Below are 26,906 nucleotides of genomic sequence, written 5' to 3'. Positions count from 1 at the left end.
TACTCCTCTCCCAGCTGATGCCTGCTGAGCTTTTGGGGCATCCTGGCAAAACACAGAGCTCCCCACGTTCCTCCCTGCATCCTCCTTGTCAGTGTTACCTCTGTGTAGGGATGCCAGCCTGGTGGGACATCATTCTCCATTTATCTCCAGCTCTTCCCTTCCTCTCCTGCCCAGTTTGACACGACTTTTCCAGCTGGAAGCATCATGCCACAGAATCCCAGAACCCCAGGCTGGTTTGGGTGGGAAGGACCCAGCTCCAACTCCCCACCACAGGGCAGGGACACCCTCCACCACCCCAGGTCACCCAAAGCCCCATCCAACCATCCATGGGAGTGGAAGGAGGGAGGCACTCTGAAGCAGCAGATAGCTTCTTTACAGAGGAGAGAGAAGGAGAACCTTTGGTCACCCCACATTTCCTTTAGTGGCCTTCTGGCAGCATTTGCCTTCAGTTACCCATGAAATCACTCTTCTGTGGGACAACTGTTGTGCCCAGGCAGGTGGGGAGCCCTTGGACAACTCAAGGCTCTCCAAGTAGTGATTTCCAGCAGGCAATGAGCTTCAGCAGCTCCTAGGGAAGCACACAGCCCTGCTGCTCCAGAGACAGCCCCCCGAGCCCCCACGACTCAGCCTATTGGTAACAACCCTGATCTGCCCCCACCCCATCTCACACCTTTCCTTTTACACCAAGGGCTTTGCCTTCATCTCTGCCCAAAATGAACCTCCCAGGTGTTTACCCACTCCAGGCCATGTGTGCTTCCCACTGCTGGGAGCAGCCTGGCTGGGAAGGACTCGAGGTGATGGGGGTGCTGCACCTCAAGGAGCATGGCCAGCAGATCAAGGGAGGGGATTCCACCCCTCTGCTCCACTCTGGTGAGACCCCCCTGCAGTGCTGTGTCCAGCTCTGGAGCATGGATCTGTTGGAGCAGGTCTAGAGGAGACCTTGAGGATGATCCAAGGGCTGGAGCACCTCTCCTATGAAGCCAGACAGAGAGTTGGGGTTGTCCAGCCTGGAGCAGAGAAGGTTCCAGGGAGATGTTCCAGCACCTTCCAGTACCTGAAGGGGCTACAAGGAAGCTGGGGGGGTGGCTTTTTAGAAGGGCAGGGAGTGACAGGATGAGGGGGAATGGGGTTAAATTGGAAGGAGTAGATTTAGATTGGGTATTAGGAAGAAATTCTTCACTCTGAGGATGGTGAGGCCCTGGCACAGGGTGCCCAGGGAGGTGGTGGCTGTCCCCTCCCTGGAGGTGTTCAAGGCTTTGGATGGGGCTTTGGACAACCTGGGCTAGTGAGGGTGTCCCTGCCCATGACAGGGGGTGGGACATGATGGTCTTTGAGGTCCCTTCCAGCCCAAACCCTCCCATGATTCTGTGATTCTGTTGCTCAGTGTCGCTGCAGTGGTCTCATCCATCCCACAGTGCTGAGCGCCCAGAGACAAGGGGTGAAGCCTCACACGGCCCCAAGAAGGACTCACGACACCATCATGAATTCCTCAGCTGCTCCTCTCGGCCCCTTCAGCACTAAGGCAGAGCAGAGCAGAGCAGAGCAGAGCAGAGCAGAGCAGAGCACCACCACACCAGCCAACGTGCCAACCCAGCGGGTCCCACACCGCCATAACTCCCCAGGGAACAATCCCGACTCGGCCTCCGAGCGTGATGGATGATGGGGTTGATTCTCCTTCTCCTTCTCCTTCTCCTTCTCCTTCTCCTTCTCCTTCTCCTTCTCCTTCTCCTTCTCCTTCTCCTTCTCCTTCTCCTTCTCCTTCTCCTTCTTCTTTTCTTCTCCTTCTCCTTCTCCTTCTCCTTCTCCTTCTCCTTCTCCTCCTCCTCCTCCTCCTCCTCCTCTTTCTCCTTCTCCTTCTCCTTCTCCTTCTCCTTCTCCTTCTCCTTCTCCTTCTCCTTCTCCTTCTCCTTCTCCTTCTCCTTCTCCTTCTCCTTCTCCTTCTCCTTCTCCTTCTCCTTCTCCTCCTCCTCCTTCTCCTCCTTCTACTCCTCCTTCTCCTCCTTCTCCTTCTCCTTCTCCTCCTCCTTCTTCTTTTCTTCTCCTTCTCCTTCTCCTTCTCCTCCTCCTCCTCTTCTTCCTCCTCCTCCTTCTCCTTCTCCTCCTCCTTCTCCTTCTCCTTCTCCTTCTCCTTCTCCTTCTCCTTCTCCTTCTCCTTCTCCTTCTCCTCTTCTTTCTTCTTTCTTCTTTCTTCTTTCTTCTTTCTTCTTTATTCTTTATTCTTCTTTCTTCTCCACCCACTCCACCCCCTCCCCAGCTCCTCTATTCAACGTGACACATTCCTCCAGCCCTGGCAGCCCGGCGCTGCCCGTGCCCGCCTTTCTGAGGAGACAGCAGAGCACTTGGCCTGCTGCTGTCGCTGAGATTTAAACCAGACAAGCCAGGCTGCTCCTCATGCCCAGCCAGCCCGGCTTTCACTCACACCCCTGGAAGTCAAGAGCAACTGAACGGAGGCCAAATCCCTCTGGATTCACAACAATGCGGCTGGGCCCAGGAGCCTGCCCAAAACACTGGGTACGGGGCTGACATCAGCTCAGCGCCCTGGGGCTCGGTTCCCTTTCTTGGCTAAAATGTGATGAATGGGGGGAGCAGCGACCTCACCTCACCCCCTGTGCCCCCCCTGAGCCCTCCCCACACAGCCCCGGGAAGGGGAAGCTGCTGTCGGCGTGGACACGGACAATGAGGAAGTTGCAGCAGGATTGTGTGGATGTAGGCCCGTAGGAGGAAGAGGAGGAGGGATGAGGGTTATTATCTGGAAAGCAGGAGGAGGAAATTCTTTCTGAGTCCCAGCCAGCTGCTTCCCAACACGATGGCAGCTGCTGGTCCTTCTGCTGGGTGCAGAACAACTCCTTCACTTTGGAACTTGCACGACAGGCCGTGGCCCCTCTCTGTCTCTTCTCCTCTGGCCTGGCTGGATGGGACCTTTTTGGGGGGATGGCTCTTCCATGACACTCAGGAGCAGGCTGGACACACAGATCTGGTCTTTGCCATAGCACCAACAACGGGTGGTTTGGTGGTGTCTCCCAAGGAGATGATCAAGTCCTCACCTTGTCAGAAGCGGCTGCGTCCCCCCATCCCGTCCCATCCCATCCCATCCCATCCCATCCCATCCCATCCCATCCCATCCCATCCCTTTCCCCCAAGGGCTAATCTGGTCAGGATAAAGGATCAAAAGGAGAAACAATTAGCAAATGGCAGAATTTAATGATGCTAATTAAAATGTATTAAGTGTAGCCGCTGCCTCTGCACCAGCTGCTCGGGCAGGAGCCTGGAGTCCACAGAGTGCCAGCCATACCCCGGTGCGGAGAGGGGAACCGGGACATCTGGTGCACCCTCCCACCCCCCCCTTCCACTCTGGCCCCTCACAAAAAAGCAGGTTGGAGGAAACCTCTGTTTCATTTGCCGCTCACCCGGTTCGTGGTAGAGCCCCTAATTAGCTCCATCTCTGCAGGAGACCCCTGGGACCTCATTAGGCATTTCAATTAGTGAATAGCCAGAGCCTGGGAGGGGGCTGGGGGCTGTTTGATGGAGATGGCTGCAATTAAGCAAGCGGATGGAGGTGACAGAAGTAACCCTGCTTCCAAAAAACAGTGGGGCAAGCACGGAGCCGGCTCCCAGATGCTACCCGAGCACCAGAGCTCTGCTCTCCCAGCTCTTGGCGACCTCTTAACGAGACGTTTGCCAGCTCCAGGCAATAAACCCCCACCACAGCCACAGTGAGTTTAAGGGCTCAGAGTTTAAGGGCTCAGCTCATCACCAAAGCACAGCACCCATTCCTCCAGGGTCTAAGCTTCTTTCCTTACAGCACATCCCGTTCCTGGACAGGGATGCTCAAGAAGGCGTGTGCTACAGGGACCTTCCGCTGTTGGAGATGCTGGCAACCCCCAAACCCTCACCACACACCCCCACACCAAGTGCTCACACACTTGCACAGGTCTAGACCCAGAAGAGCAATGGGAACCCCGCTGTTGGCACAACATCCCCTGTCCTGGTGCCTCTCAGGGGAGGAGGAATCCAGCTGCCGCACCTCTCCTCGCTCTTTGCACCCCACTAACCCCTTCCAGCTCTCTGTGGGACACCTTTTTGGTCCTTCCCTGACTGTTTCCCCTTCGTTGGGTGAGGTTGGGATGCACCCTCTGGAAAAAAAAGCCACCTAGAAGAGCCAGGCCCAGGAGAGTGTGGTGGCCAATGTCTGGTGGTGGCCCATGTCTGGTGGTGGCAGATGTCTGGTGGTGGCTGATGTCCATCTTTCTCAGGGGACCGAGGGAAAACCCATAAATCTTCAGCCACAAATTCACAGAGGGTTTGGTTGCAAGTCTGAATCCTTGTAACCAGACTCCAGGAGCTCCCTGCAGGGATCTCCTCTGCACCCTGCCCCGCTCCAGTTCCGCTCCCAGCTCAGGAGAAGTTAAGCATCGTGAGAAATGTAGCCTAAAACTTGTCCCCTCCCCAATAAAGGGACCAGACCCCACATATCCAGATTTTCCTAACAAAGACAAGCCCTGGAATTTTCCTCTTAGAGAAGCACATCCCAGAGGACAAGGAAACCCTGGGAAGGAGTCAGTTTTCCATCGATAACCAGTCCGAACGCGATGTTTTCACCCATTCCACCCAGACAGCACCGTCAGAGACTGGAGCAACGTGTCTTCCCATCTTCTCCAGGAGGATTGAAGCCAAGAACACTTTTGGTGGCCAGTTGTGTCTCCTCTAGCAGGGGATAATCCACAGCTATCTTGGTTTTGGGAGCGCTGCGAAAGCGACTGGAACAGATGTTCCTTTTCCGTATGGGAAAACGCCGAGTAAAACAAAGGAATATTCTCCTGCTGAAGCCCAACATCTGTTTGAAGCTGTCTGGCTCCGGTTCAGGCTTTAATTCTTGTGACAGGTCTCTTCATGCTTTTAATTTCCCATGAAATCGAATTCAAGAGGTTGGTTTGTCCACAGCCCGCTCCTGGTGTCGGGGTGAGCGAGGCCGCCTGCGATCCGGGTGTTCCTCAGAGAAAACCAGTTCCTTGGAACAGCCTTGCTAAGGAAAATAAAGAAACAAAAATTAAGCTATGCCTTGGCTCCTTCTGAGCAGTGGCCATGCATGTTTTTGGCAGCATCCCGATCCTCTTCGCCCTGGATCCTGTGCGATGCGCTCTCGGGATGCCGCTCCATAGGGTGTCGTGGCTGGTCCTCTCGTTGCCATCGTGGAGGGACCATGCTAACCCCCCCCACCTCACAAGAGTTTGCACGTGGAAGGGAAACTCCTGCTGAGTTTGGGGCTGCAATGGGGAATAAAGATGCTCCAGGGATTTTTCGGAGCTGGGAGCTGGTTCTGCCGCAGGCTCCTCTCGCCGCTCAAGGCTCTGGATTAGCCAGGACTCCTTGGAGTAAAAGTCTGGGGAGTTGGGATGCTCTGAGCTGTGAGTTTAAGCTGCTCCATCTGGTCCAGAAGATCATAGAATCATAGGGGTTGGAAAGGACCTTGAGAGATCATCGGGTCCAACCCCCAAGATGATCCTGAGCTGGGTGGGAGAAGCTGGGAGGTGCCAGTGCTGCCTGGGGAAGTCACCAGGAGCTTTCCCAAGGTTACAGGAGCCAAGTGTTCACCCTGGATGTGTCCCTGTAGTTCTGCCCAGCTCACGTAGGAATCCTGGAGTCTGGGTGTCATGTGCTGGGTTAACAGGTGCTCCTCTTCCTCAAGGCCCCGAGATGGTCCCTGTCCCCCTCTACCTGCAGACAGATCTGCTGCTGCTCCAGTCTGCTAAAACTGGCCTCCCCAACGGCTTCTCCTGCTGGGAAGGAGGAGTGACACGCCACAGCACGAGGCCAAGATGCCATTTATCCACCAACTGAGCAGGAGCACCCACCGAACCGAGAGCTGGAGGGGCCAGGGCCACGGGAAGGGCTCAGCCTGTCACTGACGGTGATGGATGCTGAGGGAGCATCAGGGCAGGGAGCCTGAGGACACCGTGGTCCCCACCACGCTGGTGGAGGTCGAGTGGAGCTGGGCTGGGTCCTGGGAAAGGGGGATTGGCTGAGAAGTTTGGAAAAGGGGACAGAAGCAGGGCTGTGAACACCGTGGGTCACCTCTGGGCACGTGCAGCTCGGGGTTAAACCTGCAACAGAAAACAAGATCGGGATGTCAATGGGAAAACTTTGGGGTGGATTCTGCTGGTTTGGGGGGGTTTTTACCTGTTAAAAACACAGGGAGGCAGGAGAGCCCCAGCCAACTCACCGGGGACTCGAGATCGGTTGAAAACCCCCCCTGGGTGACCCCAGGTGGCGTTGTGCAGGTCCTTTTGCACCCTCATCCAACTTTTCCACCCCTGGTTTGGAAGATGGCACAGAGCAGCCTGTGGATCCTGGCTGCCAGACACACACCAGTAACCCCCACACCTCAGCTTCTCCCCGCTTACCTCCTCCCCTGTGACCCACTGCCCGCGTCTCTCCGGCACACCGTACCCTGAACTGCTCACTCCATCACCAGGCTGGGATGGGCACCCCAAAATCACCCTGTGCCCATCGATGGGAGACATCTGGGTGATGCTTTCAGGCTGTGCCCAGCCCTGTGCCCAGCTCTGGGGCTGGACCAGAGCCCCATCCCGAGCTGCTTCCCAGGGAGATGATGTGGATGGGTGAGGAGCGAGCGCTTCCCCCACTGACCATGCTCACACAGCGAGTTGCAGCTGTAGTTTTATTTCCTTTTTTTTTTGTGAAAAATAACAGGGATTCCCAGGGAAACACCACCCCCCACCCCCCACCCAGGGCTCAGCCCCGGATCCTGCCCACCCCAGCACGGCTGCGGGAAGGAGCGAGGCCGACGACGCAGCATCCTCAGGGCAGGATCCGGCTCCTCGCTGGGATGGAGCCAAAGCCTTCACCATGGCTGGGAGCAGAGCTGTGGGACAGGAAGATTTGGGAGCATCCGGATGCGCCGGGGTTGGTAACCAAAGCTTTTCCCTCTCGCCTCCAGGATGGTGGGACAGCCCCAGCTCAATGCTCGCCGCCTTCAGTGCCAGCATGCATGGAAGCACCAGGCTGTTGGCATCACCCAGGGTGGGATCTCCATCGCTGGCAGCTTGGGGAGGGTTTCTTTTCTTCCCTCTTTCTTTTCTCCCCTCTTTTTTTTTTGTCCTTTTTTTGTTTTTTTAATAAAAAACGGTCTTTAGGTCGGCTGCTGGCAGCAGCTCTGAGCAGAAAGCCCCTTCCTCCAGAGCCTGCTTACAAAAAGAGTTCAGAAAGGGTCAAATATTGACCAATAATGGGGTTTTGGCTGCGTTTGATCTTGATTGTGGCTTCTGCAATGTACAGCAGGGAGGGGACGGACGGGATGAGGGATGAGGGATGGGATGAGTGTTGGGGTGTTGGGTTTTTTTTCTTCCCTCTCCCCTTAGTCAGCAGGTTTAGTGACCAGGGAGAGGGGCTGCGTCTGCAGCGCGGCCAGGGCAGCCTGTGGGGACGGGATGGCGGCTGCGAAGGACGGAGGCGAGGCCAGGAGAGCTGTGGAGGGCACGGAGGAGAAGGGGATGGGTCTGGAGAGGAGCGAGGGCGGGCTGCCGAGGCTCGAGGAGGAAGAGGAGGAGGAGGAGGAGGAGGAAGAAGAGGATGAGGAGGAAGAAGAGGCAGCTTTGCCCGAGAGGAAGGCAGCTGAATGCACAGAGAGCTGAGCCCTGGCCTCTGGCTTGGTGGTGAGCGAGAGGGGCTGAGCCTGTTCCGAGTGGGTGGCAGCCGGCGCGGCCGGGGATGCCAGGGCGGCCGACGGCGTGGCGGGCGAATCCAGCATGCTGCCGTGGGAGGACGCGGGGCTGTCGCAGGGCTTCTCGGCCGGCAGGTACGGCACGCACGGCTTCTTGCTCTTGGATGCCAGGGAGCCTGCCAAGGATGACAGGGGATGGATGGCAGGAGTGGCCTCAAGCCCAAGGAGGGAGGGAGGGGGCTGCTGGGGGGATACTCACTCTCCGTGTCGTGGCTTTGCTGCTGCTGCGCCAGCTTCTCTCGCTTTCTCTTCTTCTTCTTGCCCTGGAAGATGGTTCCAAACTCCTTATGGGGCTCCCTGCCACCAGACAGCCCTTGGGGGCTGCTCGATGGGTGAGAAATGGGGCTGGCAGTGCCCTAGAGCAGCTCAGAGGGATGCTGGGAGCTGCTGATGGCACTCAAGCATCCCCAGGGACCCAGCACCAGCACCCCCAGCACCCCAACACCCACCTCCCTGAGCACTTCCAGCACCCTTGGAACAACCTCCCACAGCCAAACCCCCTCCTCCCCAGATGACCCATCCAGGAACACCACAAGGGCTGAGGAGGGCAGAGCTCTTCCTGGGCAGCCCCATCCAGGTGGCACTTACGTAGTTGTCCCTTGCTGACCACGTTGGGTAGAGCTGGGAGTGCAGCTGCCTCTCTTTCCGGGCGAGCTCGTAGTACTTCGCCTGCTCCTCCCGCGACAGCGAGTGCCACTGTGGGGTGGGGGGAGAAACCTCGTTGTGAACCCCGAGGATGCGCTGAGAACCCCAAACACCTCCCAGCCCACCCCATCCCATTGCCACCCAGGGTCCCCACCAGCTCCCTGGGACCTCCTGGGCTGGTGATGCCCCAGCAAAGGGACTGAATGGTGGGGAGAGGTGGAATAAAAGGGCACTGAAAGCCGTTTTCGGGTCACAGTCGGGCAGCACGTGGGTGTGGGGTGGTGCTGAGGGAGGTGCCTGTACCCGTCTGCCCAGGATCTGGTTGATGGCAGCGCTCTCCTTCAGCGTGCACTCGGCCACCACCTTGGCCCTCATCTCCTTCATGTACAACATGAAGGCGTTGAGCGGCTTCTTGATGTGGGGCTTCTTCTCCTCCTCCTTCTTCACAGTGACGGGGGATTTCCTGCAATGAGCAGGACGGTCAGGGCCAGCTGGTGCCCTGGGGACAAGCTCCTGTTCCCAAGGTGTCCCTTCTCGGCATCCCTTCCTAGCATCCCTTCCCAGCATCCCTTCCTGGCATCCCTTCCCAGCATCCCTTCCTGGCATCCCTTCCCAGCGTCCCTTCCCGGCATCCCTTCCTAGTGTCCCTTCCCAGCATCCCTTCCTGGCATCCCATCCCAGCATCCCTTCCTGGCATCCCTTCTCAGCATCCCTTCCCAGCATCCCTTCCCAGCATCCCTTCCCGGCATCCCTTCCTGGCATCCCATCCCAGCATCCCTTCCCGGCATCCCTTCCCAGCATCCTTTCCTGGCATCCCTTCCTGGCATCCCATCCCAGCATCCCTTCCCGGCATCCCTTCTCAGCATCCCTTCCCGGCATCCCTTCCCGGCATCCCTTCCTAGTGTCCCTTCCTGGCATCCCTTCCCAGTGTCCCTTCCTGGCATCCCTTCCCGGTGTCCCTTCCCAGCATCTCTTCCCAGCATCCCTTCCCAGCATCCCTTCCCGGCATCCCTTCCTGGCATCCCTTCCTAGTGTCCCTTCCCGGCATCCCTTCCCAGTGTCCCTTCCCAACATCTCTTCCCAGCATCCCTTCCCGGTGTCCCTTCCCAGTATCCCTTCCCAGCGTCCCTTCCCGGTGTCCCTTCCTAGTGTCCCTTCCCAGCGTCCCCTCCCCATGTCCTTTCCCAGCATCCCTTCCTAATGTCCCTTCCCGGTGTCCCTTCCCAGCATCCCTTCCCAGTGTCCTGTCCCAGCATCCCCTCCTGATGTCCCTTCCCGATGTCCCGTCCCATTCCTGACTCACGAGTTGCCTCCGGGGCTGACACTGGGCTGGGTGGGTTCCTGCTTCACGATGGGCGAGACGATGGTGGGGTGGGGGATGCCCGAGGGGTGCAGCCCATGGGTGGGCGGTGGGACCATGTGCGGGGAGAAACGGCTGGACATCAAACTGTGGTGGAGGGAGCAGGAGCGGAGGGTTTGTCAGCTCCTCAAGGACACCAGTAGCCCCCAGGTTCCACTCCAAACCCTCCAGAGACTCTCCTGGGTTAGGAGACCCCCAGCCCTAACCCCAGTGGGGGTGCAGTTTGATGCTGGATCCTCCCCCTGGCTTGCAGGACAGTAACACAGACCCAACCTAAGTGGTGCCCTGAGCCCATGAGACATCGCTTTTCCCCCCTCCCCAAATCACCTCTGGGGTTCATCTGCACCCTCCTGGGGGTATTTTTGGCAGAGGAGGCCACCACGACCCCCCTGGGGCCGGTCCGTACCCCCGTGAAGCAGGGTGTCCCTGGCAGCACTCGCTGCTGCCACAGGGCTGAGTCCTGCATCATCCTCACGGAAGCAGCCAGAACCCCACTGCCAGCCCCAGGATGCCCAAGGAGGGTCCCTCGTCCCTGCTGAGACCCACCTGGACATGGAGGCGTTCATGGCGAGGGCGGGGTAGGGGTGCCGAAAGCCGCCGGGGGGGATGGAGTACACGGGCTGGCCCTGCCTGCGGACGCACAAGCTTCAGCGCAACAAAGACCCCTCCTCAATTCATGGGGGTCCTGGGACCGCTGCCCAGCCGGTCTCCACCCCACTGAGCCCCAGAGCTTCCAGAGGTGGGGAGTGTCCCCTCCCCAGCCCTTGGAGGACTTGGCATCCCACCATGCTCACGGTAGGAGGAATGGATCAAGTGGGAAGAAGAGGAGGGGTTGTGGGGGATGTGGAGCTCAGGGGGACGTGGGGTCAGGGGGAGGTGGGGGTCAGGGGGAGGTGGGGCTCAGGGGGATGTGGGGTCAGGGGGATGTGGGGGTCAGGGGGATATGGGGGTCAGGGGAAGGTGGGGGTCAGGGGGATGTGGGGCTCAGGGGGATGTGGGGGTCAGGGGGATGTGGGGTCAGGGGGACGTGGGCTCAGGGGGATGTGGGGGTCAGGGGGATATGGGGGTCAGGGGAAGGTGGGGGTCAGGGGGATGTGGGGTCAGGGGGACGTGGGCTCAGGGGGATGTGGGGGTCAGGGGGATATGGGGGTCAGGGGAAGGTGGGGGTCAGGGGGATGTGGGGCTCAGGGGGATGTGGGGGTCAGGGGGATGTGGGGTCAGGGGGACGTGGGCTCAGGGGGATGTGGGGGTCAGGGGGATGTGGGGCTCAGGGGGATGTGGGGGTCAGGGGGATGTGGGGTCAGGGGGACGTGGGCTCAGGGGGATGTGGGGGTCAGGGGGATATGGGGGTCAGGGGAAGGTGGGGGTCAGGGGGATGTGGGGCTCAGGGGGACGTGGGGCTCAGGGGGATGTGGGGGTCAGGGGGACGTGGGGCTCAGGGAGACATGGGGGTCAGGGAGACGTGGGCTCGGGGGCACATGGAGCTCTGGGACCCTGCCTGGGCCAGGGACTCAGAGGTGGGAGCAGCCCCCCAGCCCGGGGTGGTGCCCATCCTTACTGTGGCACGAGCCAGCCCAGCGGGTGTGGGATCTGCCCCACAGCTCCTGGCGACAGCGGGTAATAGGGGGGCAGCTCGGAGGGGTGCGGCGGCCGTGGGATTCCTGTGGAGGGACAGAGGGAGGGCTCCCAGTGTCAGACATGGGCCCTGCAGCCACCCTGCACCCTCCCTTTGAGCATCCTATCTTCCCCCGAGCACCCAGCCCTCCCCCCGAGCATCCCACCTCCCTCCCAGTGCCCCGTCTCGCCCCGAGCATCCTGCTGGCTGCCAGTGGGTTGCACCCCATCCGTCCCTCCAGAGCGTGGGCAGATGGTGCAACAGAGACCCAGAGGGATCCCTACGCACCACACCAAACCTGCAACTCTGCCACGCCACCACCCACGTCCCCTTCCCCATGAAACCCCCCCCACCCCACCCTGCCCCAAGAAGCAGAGGGAGAACACCCCGTCCCCATCCCCATCCCCGTTGCTATCCCCTATCCCCATCCTCATCCCCATCCCTGTCCCCTTCCCCCATCTCCATCCCCATCCCTGTCCCCATCCCCATCCCATCCCCATTCCAGCCCCATCCCGTCCCCATCCCCATCCCATCCCCATCCCCATCCGCATCTGCATCCCCATCCCTATCCCATCCCCATTCCAGCCCCGTCCCATCCCCATCCCCATCCCATCCCCATCCGCATCCACATCCGCATCCGCATCCGCATCCACATCCCCATCCCCATCCCCGTTGCCATCCCCTATCCTCATCCTCATCCCCATCCCTGTCCCCTTCCCCCATCTCCATCATCATCCCTGTCCCCATCCCCGTTCCTGTCCCCATCCCCATCCTCATCCCCATCCCTGTCTCCATCCCAGTCCCCATCCCCATCCCATCCCCACCCCAATCCCAACGCCATCCCTGCCCCCGTCCCCATCCCCATCCTATCCCCATCCCATCCCCATCCCCATCCCTATCCTATCCCCATTCCAGCCCCGTCCCATCCCCATCCCCATCCCATCCCATCCCATCCCCATCCGCATCCGCACCCGCATCCACATCCCCATCCCCATCCCATCCCATCCCATCCCATCCCCATCCCATCCCTATCCCCATCCCCATCCCGTTGCTCGCCCAGACGTCCCCGCCGCCGCGTCCCCACCCCGTGCTCACCGGTCTTTGGGTCGATCTCAGGTGAGAGGTGTCCGGGGGGGGATCCGGGCGGGAAGTGGTCGTTGCTGTAGGTGATGAGCGGCGTCAGCGGGTGCATGTGATGGGCGTGCTGCACCACCGGGACCTTGTTCGACTGCGGGGCGCCGAGGGAGGGAGGGAGAGAGGATGGGAGGGCGAAACAACAGCCACCCCTGCCCCAGCACACACACCCCTCCCCTTTAGCCATGGGGGTCTGGAGAGGGGGTTTCCCCTTGGGAAGCCCGTCACCCTGTGGGGACCGGGCTGCTCTTACCAGGTGTGCGGGCGAGGGTGAGCGGCTGTCCTTCAGCGTGGCGCCGGCCGGCACGTCCAGCAGCGGCCACTTCATCTGCAGGTACTGTGGGAGAGCGGTGCTGACACCCCCAGACACCCCCAGCCCCAAAACACACCCCCTTCCCCAAGCCATGGACGACACCTGCACACTCAGCCAAGGGCACCCCAAGCCATGGATGACACCCCGGGCTGGTGGCACAGGGGCCCTGGGGGCACCCTGAAGTCTTCATCCCCAAATGATGCACACTCCTGCCTTACTGAGGAGCCACGAGCCCCCCGTGCCCCCCACCTGGATGTGCCACCACCTCTCCCTACCCCAAGCCCAGACTTTGGGGGTGCGACGATGCCCGGCACGTGTCACGATCCCTGCTGGGGCTCAGCCCCGGGCTGGTCCCTGTGCCATGGGGGGTACAGGCACCAACACCACACTGCCAGAGCTGCCCCATATCGCAGTGAGGATGAGGGGGGAGCCAAATATGGGGCTGTTTTGGGTGGGGTTAGGGGTTTTTTCCCCCCCTGTGAGGCACGGGTTGGGCTCCTGGTGCTGGATGTGAGCGGCCCCCCAAAGAACGGTGCTTTGTGCCGAGGGGCCGGAGGCGTTTCCCGGCAGCCGGGGGAGGGACGGAGGGAGGGAGGCGGGTCTGTCTGTCCGGCGAGATGCGGCGCTGGGGAATGCGGCCCGGACGGGCCACAGCTGCGCACAGGAATTTCCCCCCATCCCCACAAACCCCCTGATCCCGAGCAGCTGGGAGGAAAATCCAGCCAGGAGCCGGGGGGCTGCGGGGAGCCTCAACTCCTCCCTGCCTGCACCGCCTCCCGCAGCCCCCCAGAGAGCCCTGAAGCCCCCCAAAGTCCTGCAGACCCCCAAAGCATCCTGCAGCCCCCCAAAGTCCTGCAGACCCCCAAAGCATCCTGCAACAACCCCCCAAGCGTCCTGCAGCCCCCCAAAGAGTCCTTTGGTCCCCCAAAGTCCTGCAGCCCCCCAGAGTCCTTTGCCCCCCCAAAGCATCCTGCAGCCCCCCAAAGTCCTGCAGCCCCCCAAAGCATCCTGCAACCCCCCCCAAGCATCCTGCAGCCCCCCAAAGAGTCCTTCAGCCCCCCAAAGTCCTGCAGCCCCCCAGAGTCCTTTGCCCCCCAAAGCATCCTGCAGACCCCCAAAACATCCTGGAACCCCCCCAAATCATCTTACAGACCACCAAAGCATCCTGGAGCCCCCCCAAGAGTTCTTCACCCCCCCAAAGTCCCGCAGACCCCCAAAGAGTCTTTTGGTCCCCTAAAGAGTCCTTCAGCCCCACCTAAAGAATCCTTTGCCCCCCCCCCCCAAGCATCCTGGAGCCCCCTAAGCCATCCTGCAGCCCCCCCAAAGAGTCCTTTGGCCTCCCAAAGCATCCTGGAGCCCCCTAAACCATCCTGCAGCCCCCCAAAGAGTCCGTCAGCCCTCCAAAGCATCCTGTATCACCCCCCTGCAGCATCTCCTTCTGCCTTCCTCCAGCCTCCAGCCCCCTCCCCAGCCCCCCCATTCCTGCCGGCACCCCAACACCTCTGAGCAAAAGCTCAGCCCCACCAACACATCCCGGTCCCGCGGCCACGCCGCAGCGACGGCACCGCTGCCAACCTCACTGACCCCATCCCCGCAGCACCACTGACCCCTTCCCACAGGTGGGGATCGCCCCCAAACTTCCTTCACCCCCTGACCCTGGGCACTACCCCACATCCTAACCCCACCCCACACACAGGGATGCTCCAGCACCCTGGTCCCGACACCTCCTCACGCTCTCCCCCCCCCCGGGGGGGAGGGGGGGGGAGATTTTTGGCACCCCCAGGATTGGTAGTGAGATGGAATCAGGGGGGGTGCTGGGAGCCGTAACCAGATCCATCCCTCCACAGGCTGCGGAGGAGGCCGGGAGCCAGCCCGCCGCGCACTCGGAGCACGCATGGTATGCGAGCGGCCTGCTGACCCAGGCGGGCTCGCGCCGCGGCCTGCTGCACACCCCAACCCAGCAGGAGCCATTTCCCGGCTTAGATGCGGCCTACAAAACCTGGGGGGGTGGAAGGTGCTGGGAAAACACCCCCCACCACCACCTCCCCAGGCTGCTGTACAGCTCTGGGCTGCTCCCAAAAACCCGAGCAGCACCGCCACCATCACCATCCCGGCGGATGAGGCTGGAGATGCTCCTGGCCTCACCGCGACGGCGCGAGATGGATGCCCCCCAGCCATCCCAGGCAGCTCCCCAGGGAGCATCGCCTACCCCCCCCCCCCTGCTGTACGCAGGGGTCCCGTCACCCCTCCCCTGCATCCCCCCGTCCCCCCGTCCCGCCGCCCCCCATCACAAAGGGGGCTTTCTCGTCTATTCTGTAAGCGGAGAAGCCGCCGGGGGGGACGGCGGCGGCGGGGGGACGGCCGGGTGTATAAAAGGCCGCTTCTCATTTCGACGCCGTTTCGGGAGGCCGCGGAAGGGAGAGGAAAGGGGGGTGGGTGGGGGGTGTGGGTGGGGACGGACCCCTTTCAAAATATACAAAGCAGGACGGGGCTGGGGGTAGGGGGGGAGCGAGCGGTTTAGTGGTAATGTGGAAAAATGAAGCCCCCCCCACCCCAAATCTCACCCCCTCCTGTTCCCCTCGGGCCCCCAGGGTGGACACAGCCCCCCACTGTACCCCACTGTACCCCGCTGTACCCCACTGTACCCCACGTGTGGGAGCTCAGAGCGATTAAAAACAAACTGGGGGGGGGGGGAATTAGAAAATCGTTGCAAATCGGTCACATTCCAGAGAGATTAGAGCAAGTTCTGGTTCCTCGTTAACAGCCCCCCCCACCCCCCGCCCCAATTAAAAGCTGGGGGTTAACCCCTTCCCCGCTGAAGCTGTAGGACCACAATGAAGTCTCCTCTCTGTCTGTCTGTCTGTCCCCTCTCTGGGGTGGGGTGAGTCCCCACCAGCAGCCGGACACCATGCTGGGGTTGGGGGGGGGGCGGGTCTCGTGCCACATGGCGGCAGCGGCGTTTCGCCTCGGCGCTCGGGGAGGAGATGCAAACGCTGTGGGATCCTGTGATGCCCAATTAAGGGCTCTAACGAGCGGATTTCCTCTCCTCTTCCACGCGTGGGGTTCAATCCTGGATGAGAAGGGGGGAATCTCCCAGCCAGCGGTGTGTATCCCAGTGTCGTGCATCCCACTATCGCGTAGCCCAGCGTCATGTGGCCCAGGCTGGCCTATCCTGGCATTGGTTATCGTGGCATCACACGTCCCACCATTGGTTATCACGGTGTCACACGTCCTGACATTGTTTATCGTGATGTCACATGTCCTGACATTGTTTCCTGTGGCATCACACATCCCACCATTGTTTATTGTGGCGTCACACGTCCCGACGTTGTTTATCCTGGCACATGTCATGACACTGTTTATCATGGCACATGTCCCGACGTTGTTTATCGTGGTGTCACATGTCCCAGAGCCACATCTTCCACCACAACGTGTGGGGGCATCTCCTGCCCCAGGATGTCACACCCCAGCATTGCCTGTCCCAGCTTTACACCCCCAGGTGCCGCCTGTTCTCCGGACGCTGTGTGTCCTGACGTGGCTTGTCCCCATGTCATACATCCCAGCACAGGCTGCTCAAAGGGCTCAGAAGCCAGGGGTGTCTCATTTTGGGAGGAAAAAGGCCAGTTTGGGCTCCGAGCTGCTGTTGCCCCAGGTAAAGTCCCACCTGTGAGCCGGGGGCAGGAAACCTCCGGCTGTTCCCTTTGCCTGAAGCTGAGGGATGAGCACGACGCCAGCACCCAGCTGAAAGCAGGTGGTGGGGAACAGTGACCCCCACATCACCCATCCCCAACACCACCCCCTTTTCCAGCCTTTGCAAAGCCTCCAGGCTCAGCAAGCCCAAACGTGGCCCCGCCGCAGCCCCCGCCGACCCCCCCCAGCCCTCCTCGCTCCCAGCCTGTTTACACAGCTGCCGGATAACTGACAGCTCACCCTTCCCCCTCCTGCCTCTGCTCCAGCCCTTTTTCCCCTAAAATACATCCCAAAACCATGCTGGGGGGTGAGGAGAAGAGCAGAGCTTGGGGGTTGTGGGGGGGTTTATCCGAACCCCCAGAAACCTTCGTCTGGGTGTCAGATGCTCCCAGTGCTGAGCCGCATCACCAGTTCATTTGGGTTCAAACTGCCCATGTTTGGCTCCTAACAGCAGGAAGAGGGGGTGTGGGAGACGTGGGGTTTGATGGAAATGGGGGTTCTGGGTCATCTTATTGGATAAAAGTTTGTGCCGGGGAGGAAAAAGTTGGGAAAACCCCAAATTTTCCCCACTGGAGCTGCAAAGCTGGGGGATGCTGGGAAGGGGGTTGGTGCAAAGAGAGACGTGGGGAGGGGTCTGAGCCCCAAAAATGGGGGGGAAAGAAAGGGGGGAATAAGAGAGGAAAGAAGTTGGGGAGGGGGGAAGAAGTGGAGGAAGGGGGGAGAAGAGGGGGGGAAGGAAGAAGAAAGCGGGAAGAAAGAAGAGGGGAAGCAGATGGGGGGAAGAAGATGATGATGGGGAGGAAGAAGATGATGGAGGGGAGGAAGAAGACGATGGAGGGGAGGAAGAAGACGATGGGGGGGAGGAAGAAGACGATGGGGGGGAGGAAGAAGATGATGATGGGGAGGAAGAAGACGATGGGGGGGAGGAAGAAGATGATGATGGGGAGGAAGAAGACGATGGGGGGGAGGAAGAAGACGATGAGGGGGAAGAAGAAGACGATGGGGGAAGGAAGAAGACGATGGAGGGGAGGAAGAAGACGATGGGGGGGAGGAAGAAGACGATGGGGGGGAGGAAGAAGACGATGGGGGGGAGGAAGAAGACGATGGGGGGAGGAAGAAGACAATGAGGGAGGAAGCAGAGGGAAAGCCAGGAAGAAAGCAGGGGAAAGGGGAGAGAAAAGGAGAGGGAAGGAGGGGAAAAGGCGCCAGAGCAGCTGGGGTTTGGTCCCGCTGAGCCAGAGCGGGAAGGGCTGGCCAGGGATGGAAGGAGGGGACACGGCTGCACCCGGGACCGGGCGTCCTTAGAGCTCAAATAAATCACTGGGGGGGTGGGGGTGGGGGGGGCAAAGCCAAATGGCACCCCGGTCCTGCACAGCCCATCGCCTGTCCCGCACGGGGAGCCCCCCCTGTTCCGCTTCCCCGCGGATAATTAGGGAAGGAGAAATCCCAATTACAGCTGGGATTTACAGCCCAAGAAACAAGCCGTAAATCCTCGCCCCCCTCCCCACACCGCTCCCCTCCGAGCCGCTTCCCAGCCAAATAATCTCCTCCAGATGTTGGCTGCAAACGCTGGGACAGCAGTTTCCAGCAAGGACGAGATTTTGGGGGGGGCTCAGGGCTCAGGAGGGGAGTTTGTTAGGGTGTGGGTGTCTCCTGCATCCCTACATCCAGCCAAGGCGACCCCCAAAATTTCCTACTGGGATGATTTCTTTTCCCATGGAGGTTTGGGGGTTATAAAAGGGCACTATGGGGCACGATGCTGTGTTTTGGGATGTCCCCACAGCTCACTGTGACCCCCCTCCTCTGGTATTCCTAGGGTGCCACAAGCCAGGGCCAGGGGGGGCAGGGTGGGAATGGATGCAGAGCTGGAGTTTGGAACCGCTCGATAAAGGATGCTCAACCGTTCCCACGACGCAGCCCAGACCCATCAGCTGGCAGCACATGGAACACGGGAATGATCCCAGTGAGAAATGCCAACAGCACAGGGATGGGAAATGAGGGAAAAGGCCCAGAGCTGAAAAAATAAGCCCCAAACCCTCATTTGGGATGAGCCTGGAGAGGCGGCACCTCAAGCCGACCTGATCTGGAGTCGCAGAGCCCCGCGTCACCACACTGGGGATGCTGGGTGGCATCTGCCAAACAGCTTGGCCCCGGCCCCAGCTCCATGTGGCCAGAGGAAAGGAGGGGTGGGAGGGATGGAAGGAATCAGGATGAGGCTCACAGGGGCAGGAGCATTGCCAAGAGGCCAGCCAAGCCAGCTCCCAGCAGCCCCCAGCCTCATCCCAAAGTGAACTTGGTGTGGAGATGCCCCAGCACCCTCCATGTGTCTACATCCCGAGCATCCCTCAATGACAGGTACCCCCAGCATCCCTCACTCAAGGGTAACTCCAGCATCCTTCACCTGCAGACAACCCCAGTGTCCCTCTCTGAGAGGTACCCCCAGCATCCTTCGTCTACAGACACCCCCAGCATCTCCTGCCCATGGGTACTCCCAGCATCCTTTGCTGATGGGTACCCCCGATATCCCTTGCCTGCAGACACCCCAGCATCCCTCGCTCATGGGTTCCTCCAGCATCCCTCAACGACAAGTACCCCCAGCATCCCTCGCTCATGGGTACCCCCAGCATCCCTCCCCTGCAGACACCCCCAGCATCCCTCGCTCATGGGTACCCCCAGCATCCCTCCCCTGCAGACACCCCAGCATCCCTCGCTCATGAGTACCCCCAGCATCCCCTCCCCTGCAGACACCCCCAGCATCCCCTCTGCAGACACTCCCAGCATCCTCACTCATGGGTACCCCCAGCATCCCTCCCCTGCAGACACCCCCAGCATCCCTCCCCTGCAGACACCCCCAGCATCCCTTGCTCATGGGTACCCCCAGCATCCCTCCCGTGCAGACACCCCTAGCATCCCTCGCTCATGGGTACCCCCAGCATCCCTCCCCTGCAGACACCCCCAGCATCCCTCCCCTGCAGACACCCCCAGCATCCCTCGCTCATGGGTACCCCCAGCATCCCTCCCCTGCAGACACCCCCAGCATCCCTCGCTCATGGGTACCCCCAGCATCCCTCTAATGACAGGTACCCCCAGCATCCCCTCCCTGCAGACACCCCCAGCATCCCTCGCTCATGGGTACCCCCAGCATCCCTCCCCTGCAGACAACCCCAGCATCCCTCGCTCATGGGTACCCCCAGCATCCCCTCCCTGCAGACACTCCCAGCATCCCCTCCCTGCAGACACTCCCAGCATCCCTCGCTCATGGGTACCCCCAGCATCCCTCCCCTGCAGACACCCCCAGCATCCCTCCCCTGCAGACACCCCCAGCATCCCTCGCTCATGGGTACCCCCAGCATCCCTCCCCTGCAGACACCCCCAGCATCCCTCGCTCATGGGTACCCCCAGGCTTTCTCCCCTGCAGACACCCCCAGCATCCCTCGCTCATGGGTTTCCCCAGCATCCCTAAATGACAGGTACCCCCAGCATCCCTTCCCTGCAGACACCCCCAGCATCCCCTCCCTGCAGACACCCCCAGCATCCCTCGCTCATGGGTACCCCCAGCATCCCTCCCCTGCAGACACCCCCAGCATCCCTCACACACGTACCCAGCCACCAAAAAAGAAACGAACGGCGCAAGCCGGGACCCCCCAACCCCCAGCAGTTCCCTCCCCGCTCCCCAAACCTGGCGGCAACAAGTTTCCCCCCCGCTGCCCCGCGGCTTTTGTCTGCAGCTTTCAGCTCCCGTCCATCACGCTGAATGGGTCCATTCATCCCGCGCTCAGGCGGCGGCTGCATCCGCGCCGGGGGGATCCCGAGGGGTGCAGAGGGTTCATCCCCGCCCCGGCAGGAAAAAATCCCAGGGGTTCTTGAAACACCCCCCCCCCAAAGGAGCATCAGCAGCCTCGGGAGGATGAGACGCAGCCAGGGAAGGTGTTTGCAGGGACTTGGGCATGTGTGGGGTGCTGAGGAGCCCGGCTGGGGTACGGGGAGGAGGGAAAGAGGCGGTCAAATCCTCTGTTGGGGGGGTAAAGAGGGTCTCGTCCCCCTGGCACCCCCACCCCGTGATTTTGGGGGCTGACACCTCTGCAGATGCATCCCTGCAGCCTGCCAGGTGATTGCACCCAGGCTCTGGAGAACATTGAGAGGGTCTTGTACCCCCCAGCAGCACCCATGGGATGCTCAGGGGGGTATCCTGTACCCTCCCCAGGAGCACCTGTGGGACACCTAAGGGGGTCCCATACCCCTCTGGCAGCACCCACAGGCTACCTGCTAACCTGGCATCACAGCCTACCCACCCTCCCTGCCTCCACCCCGGGGGGACACACACAGGGGTGATATCACTGCCAAAAAACACACCTCCCCCAAAAAAAACCCCAGCAAGCTGTGAAGCCACAGATCACCATCACCCCTTCCTCCTCTTCACACCCCAAGCTGCAAAGCCACACACCACCATCACCCCTTCCTCCTCCTCCTGCCCTGGTTACCCTCACCCATCCCCTCTCCAAAACACCCTCAAACCCCGATCGGGAGCCCGGAGAGAGACGCAGCGTGAGCCCAACCTCCCCCTGCCCTTAACCCTCCTCTTCCTCGGGCCGGGATGCGCCGGGCGCTTCTCTCCGGGTTCCTCTTTCCCCAGCTCCCGCCAGCGACTTCAAGGAAGGAAAACTAATGGGAAGCAGCTGCTCGGAATACCAGAGAGATGATGAATGCGCGTTAAGTCCCCTGCACAAAACCAGGTCTTATGAGAGTCGCCCGGAGCACTTACTTCATTGCTTTAATTTGGGAATCGTGTTGGAAAAGGGAGGGAGGGAGGAGGGAGAAGTTGGGGGGGGGGGGGAGTGGAAACCTCCTGTAGGTCTCATTTAGCTCCAAAAAAAAAAAAAAAAATCCCAGGGTAATTAGCCGAATAGCATAATTAAGGAGGAGGAATAAAGAGCCCATTGTGTGTGGAGGCTCAACAGGAGAAGCTTGGAGTGGGGAAACTGAGGCATGGAGAAGGTTGGCTGCCGGCATCGAGCTGGCTGCTGCCTGGGATAAGATGAAGAAAGCAAAAAAAGTGCCCCAAATCCTTTTTTCCCCCCCACCCCTACTTCATATTTTCCAGGTGGGGAAGGATGCCTGCACTGCTTGAGGGGGGGTGGAAATCCTAAATCAACCAGCAGCTCCCATGTCAGAACCCAGAGCTCAACCAGCAAAGGACAAACCGCCACGGTTAGAGGATGCCCAGCACCCAGCGAACCCCCACAGCCCAAAAAACCACCCCTCCCCAAATCCCAACACCCCAAATCTCCCATCCCAACACCTCCAATCCCCCATCCCAAGGAGCGCACGCCATAAACCCGCCCTGCTCAGCCGGAGCCGCCGCCGGAGCCTCCGGCAAGACCCGCCCGGTTTTCGGAGCAACCCATTTTCTTGCCAAAAAATCCCGTATTTTAATCATTTCTCTTGGCAGCTGCAGGTTCCAGGGGATGGATTTTCCTCTGCAGACAGATACGCCTCTGTCCTGCAGCCTGCATGGGGATCACAAGCTCATCCCAGGAATAGGGGGGGGAAAAATGCCAAAACAAGCCCAGGTTGGGGGGGGGTTCACTCATTTATTTGGGGACCTCAACCCGCCAATGCGCAGTAATTAACCTGGCGTGAGTTAATTGCCATCAGCACAGGGTGCAGGGAGCTGTTTGGGTGCCTGGGTTGAATTTCCACGCCCGAGGAAGGGTTGGGATTATTTAAATACTCACCTCCAGGCTCGAATTCCTGGGGTTAAACTGGGTTTTTTTTGGGGGGGGGGGGGGATAATACTGATGATCCTACAGAAGGTTTTCCCTCATCTCCTTCGCCTCCCCAGCGGTGCCGTGCCCAGTTTGGGGATGCCAAGCAGCTGGTGCCCATCCCTTCCCGGAGCCGGGGAGCATAAGAGGATCCTGGGGGGGCGGGGATCAGAGGAATCCTGGGGTGTGATTTTTGCCCTCTGAATGGATCCAGCTTCTTTTGGATTCAGGATAAAAGACTCCAGCTCCAAACAATCCTGATGGGAAGGATCCGGCACGGCGATGAGAATGGTTCACATCCACCTGGGTTGCGGTGCCGGTGCTGGTCTGGAGCTTTTCCCTTCCATCCCACCTTGGGCATCCTCATGGCTTTGAGAATCACAGCTCTGATGCTCCCAGGGAACCAAACCAAACCTGAGGGATCCCTGATTTTCCCTTGGGAAAACCAAGCAAAACCACTTCTCCCACCAGCCACATCACCATCAAACCCTGCGGCACCCCTGCGCCAGGCACGGAGGCACCCAAAAAACACCACCCCGGCCCCAAACATGGTATCAGGGCCGGGGGGGGACACACAGGGGACACACACAACACCAAATCTCCATGCCCTAGTGAGGAATAACAGCAGTGACACGGGAGCAGAGTGAATAGACCCCACAAGGGCACGAGCATCCTGGGGTGCTGGTGCCTGGCGGCTTTGCCATGGGGATGGAGACGGTTCTCCCATTCCAGGGCACAGGAAGGCACCGGTTCTTTCCAGGTTTATAAATATTTTCCAGGTTTATAAGTCTGTTTTTCCCAGGATTTTAAATATTTCAGGGTGGGGAGGTGCAGGAGCACTCACTTCCCTGCCCATTTTGCTCCAAGCCAAGTTCTCCAGGGGTTTCACCACTGCCGGGTCCAACACCTGCATCCGTGGGCACATCCATCCCCGGCTGTCTTCTCAGAGCATCTCCCAGGCACAGAAATTATTTGGATTTGAGGGTTTTTTTCACCCATCCTTCCCAAAATCTTCCTTTTCCTTACATCAGTGGTGCCTCGGATGCGGGCTGGCGTGGGTGCCACAGCCGCCGGGCTGCCTGGATCCTGCGGATCAGTGTGTTTTCCCAAAGGATGGGGGGGGAAATGAAGGGAAACAGGGGAAAAAAAGGCTCCTGGGGCTTCTTGGTGGCCTCCTGCCTCCTCCCACCGCTGCGCTCCACGTGTCAGGTCTTGCCTCGAAGCTCCTGGGATGAGGGCGGGCGGTGGATCTGTCGGTGCAGAGCTGGGTGCCCCGCGGGCGATGCCGCTGCCGTGCGGGGATGCTGCGCCAGGCGGGATCCAGTACGGGATGGAGGATGCTGTGGCCAGGCCGGTCCCCATCCAGGCTCACCAACACCATGTCCTGGGATCCAGGGGGATCCCGGTGTCACTGCTCCGATGGGAGCTCATGGGAAGCGGGAGTTTGCGCTGCAGAGCTCGAGCGTTTTCATTGCACGAGTGGCAGCGGGATACGGCGGGGCCTCATCCTGTGCCGCGAGTCGGCTCCCAGAGCCCTCCTGGTCGCATGGAGACGCAACGTGCACCCAAAAACCCTCCCCACACCCCAAGTTTGCCCCCCACTGCAACACATTGTGCTCGGCTCCGCATAGAAACACCCCAACCCAGCAGGATTCAGCCCCGCTCCGGGTCTCTCCCATCCCCACTCATCCCTGCAGCCCTTCTCCAGGCTGAACATCACCCAGGGCTCCCAATCCGGGATGCAACATCCCCTTTTCCCAGCCCCTTTTAATTAATCCCCCTTTCTGGGATTCATTAAATCATCGTTAGCAGCCGTTTTCTACGAATCCCAAGCCCAGTCCCTTCTCATTAGCCCTTATTCTGCACCCCGCGCTCGCGGGACCACAGCCAGTCACACAGCATCTCCAAACCACGGTGATACCAAAGGGAACAAACTGGGAATATAACCTCTATCCAGCACCCTGCCCCTGGCTGCAGGACCCCCCCCCAGCCCGGGATCCACATCCAATGGGCACCCGGAGCGAAAGGAAACCCCAAAACCAGAGGAAACTGCCCCAGAAAGCGGGGTCCTGGCTGGAGAGCCCATGTTTTAGGGCATTTTCATGGGAGCAGCTTTGCCAACTGGTATATCCTGTAGGGTCTGACAGCCTGAGCATTGAGACCCATCGGGTGCCAGCACCGTGGCTGTGGAGCAGGAAACACACCCCAAAAACCACGTGCGTGGAGGGATGCTGCGGTGGGTACCACAGCCAGGCACAGCATCCCTCGGGAGGGGGCACAGGACACACACACCCTCCCACACAAGGATGCCATTGGCAGGGGCGGGGGAAGACGACCGGGAAGGGAAACTGAGGCACGCAAGGGCTGAGTGTGGTTAATCCATATTCAGGATGCTGGTCCAAGGGGGGAGTCTTAGGGGGTGATTTGGAGGGAAGAGGGATGCTGTTGAGGTTGGAGGCAGGGGGGGTGGGGTGGGGGGTGTCAATCCCACTCTGCTTTGCGCCCCCCACCCCCCATCTATTGCTTGCTCAATTTGCTTAATCAGGTTTCTAAACCGAGGGAGGGACAGACAATGTCAGCCCATTAAGGGCTTTAAAAACCCCTTTTCAATAAGAAAAGCCGCGCAGCGCAGGGTCAGGTTTCGGGGCTGGGTGCCCCAAAGGCTCCCCCCTCCCCAAACTCACCCACCCCCCCGGATGCGCACACAACCCCCACCCCGGAAAGGACAAAATGGACCAAAACTAAAGGGAATAAACCCAATTTCTTCCCGTTTTTTTTTAAGCCGTTGAGGGATGAAGCTGAAGTGGGGTCCTGGCATCCCCAAAAAGGGGGCGCGGAGAGGAGGAAGGGGGTGGGGAGGTGGGTGGGGGGCACTTACGGTGCGGGCGCCGCCGGGGGAGAGGGCTCCGTTGGCGAGGTAGGGGCTGCCCAGCTCGGGGAGCATCAGGAAGGGGTAGCCGGGGTAGGGGGGACCCTTAAAAAACCCCCCATCTTGTTGTCGTCTGACCACTGGGGAGAGAAGAAGGAGGGGGTCAGGGGGCGCCGGGGGGGGAACTGGTCCCAAGGAGGGGGTGGGCAAGGATGGGAGAGCATGGGGAGGTCGTGGGGGGGTCCCTATGGGGCAAGGATGGGAGCATGGGGGAGTCCTAGGGGGGGGTCCCCATAGGGGTGCCCAAGTCCCTTGAGGGAGTCCTCGGTTCTTCCAGCTGCGGGGAGGGGGGGGGTCCCGGCGGGGTTCCTCCGGGGGGGTCCATCCTGCTGAGTGGGGGGCGAGGGGGGGGGGGGTGTCCTAGGTCTGAGCCTTCTACTTTGGGGGCCCGGATAGGTGCCGTACGGGGGTGCCTGGTTCTTCTTGGGGGGTCCTGGCGGGGTGGGGGGGAGGGGAAGGAGGGGCATCCTCGCGGGAGGGGGGGGTCACGGTTGCAGAGGGGTGGGGGGGCGGTTCCTGGGAGGGGGTCCCGGTGCTGGTCACTCCCGGAAAGGCCGCAGATGTTGGGGAGTGGGGGGGGCGGAGGGGGGAGGGGGTGTCCCAGCCCAATTCCTCCGTGGCGGGGGGTGGGCCGGTTACCGAGAGCGGGGAGGGGGCGGGACCTAGGACCGGGGGGGGGGGGTGGCCAGGCTCACAGCGGGGGGGTGGGGGGGTCGGGACCGGTTCCTCCGGTGGGGCGGGGGCCGTTCCCTGCAGCGGGAGGAGGGAGAGGGCCGGCCGGCCGGCCCGGGGAGGGGGAGGAGGACACGGTGGGGGGGGTGGGGGGTCCCGGGGAGGGGGTGTCCCGCCTCTCCCCTCCCCTCCCCTCCCGCAACCGGGGGCGGAAACAAAGAAGTTGCGAAGTGTCGGATGGTCCCGGGGGGATGCGGCGGGGGGGGGTGAGGAATACCGGGATGGGGGGGGGGGGGGGGGGGCTGAGGAATACCGGGAGCGGGGGGGGGGCTGAGGAATACCGGGAGGGGAGCGGAGCCGGTACCTTCTGCCAAATAGTCCCGCGGCTTCTGGAAACTTTCCCGGGGCTGCGGGGGCCGCTCCGCCTGCGGGGAGAGAGAGAGAGAGAGAGAGAGAGAGAGGGGGCGGTGAGCGGGGCCGGCCGGGGGGTCTCGTCCCCCCTTCGCCGTGTCCCGTGTCCCCCCCACCCCCCCCCACCCCCTCCCCGGGACTCACCTCCGAGTCGGAGCCGGAGCCGGTGCCGGCGCCGGGGCCGCGGTTCTCGGTCTCGCTGACCAGGGAGGACTTGAGCTCGTCCAGGTCCCCGTGGGCCGAGCCGCGCCCCGCGCCCTTGTCCTGCTCCTCGCCTTCGTCCTGGAAGGCGATGAGCTCGTCTGGGGCCCCCAAATCGTCCCCCCCAGCCGGTTCCAGCTGCGGCATGGTGGGGGTCCGGCCCCGCCGCCCGCTCCGGCACCGCCGGGGCCGCCGCCGCCCGGGAGGGTCGGGAATGCGCGGGGCGGCGGAGGGGGGGCGGAGGGGGGGGTGGGAGGGGGGGGGTGGAGAGGAGGAGCCCGGCTGCAAACCGACACCGCGGGGCAGGGCAGGGCGCTCGCACCGCCCCGCCACCGGCCCCGGCCCGGCCCCGCTGCCCCCGCCGAGCGCACGAGGGGCGGTGTGTCCCCGCCACGTCCCGGGACGCCGGGACACCCCCACACCCCCCCAA

The 26,906-nt window shown here is 61.1% G+C and overlaps 1 protein-coding gene across 1 annotated transcript; it reads right to left on the bottom strand.

Annotated features, from left to right (window-relative positions):
• Positions 1-6,779: 6,779 nt before the first annotated feature.
• Positions 6,780-26,623, bottom strand: TCF7L1 (transcription factor 7 like 1; the record flags this gene model as incomplete). Its single annotated transcript, XM_084273976.1, has 12 exons — positions 6,780-7,857; positions 7,941-8,004; positions 8,330-8,437; positions 8,690-8,849; positions 9,690-9,833; positions 10,293-10,376; positions 11,305-11,407; positions 12,457-12,589; positions 12,749-12,832; positions 25,142-25,272; positions 26,229-26,289; positions 26,420-26,623. The coding sequence occupies 12 exons, from the start codon at positions 26,621-26,623 to the stop codon at positions 7,376-7,378; spliced, it is 1,758 nt and encodes a 585-aa protein (XP_084130102.1). The 3' UTR covers positions 6,780-7,375.
• Between the last annotated feature and the right edge of the window lie 283 nt (positions 26,624-26,906).

Source organism: Gallinula chloropus (assembly GCF_964237585.1).
Source record: "Gallinula chloropus genome assembly, chromosome: 21".
NCBI lineage: Eukaryota > Metazoa > Chordata > Aves > Gruiformes > Rallidae > Gallinula > Gallinula chloropus.
The sequence above is the reverse complement of the archived record's forward strand: the minus strand, read 5'-3'. Positions and strand labels throughout refer to the sequence as shown.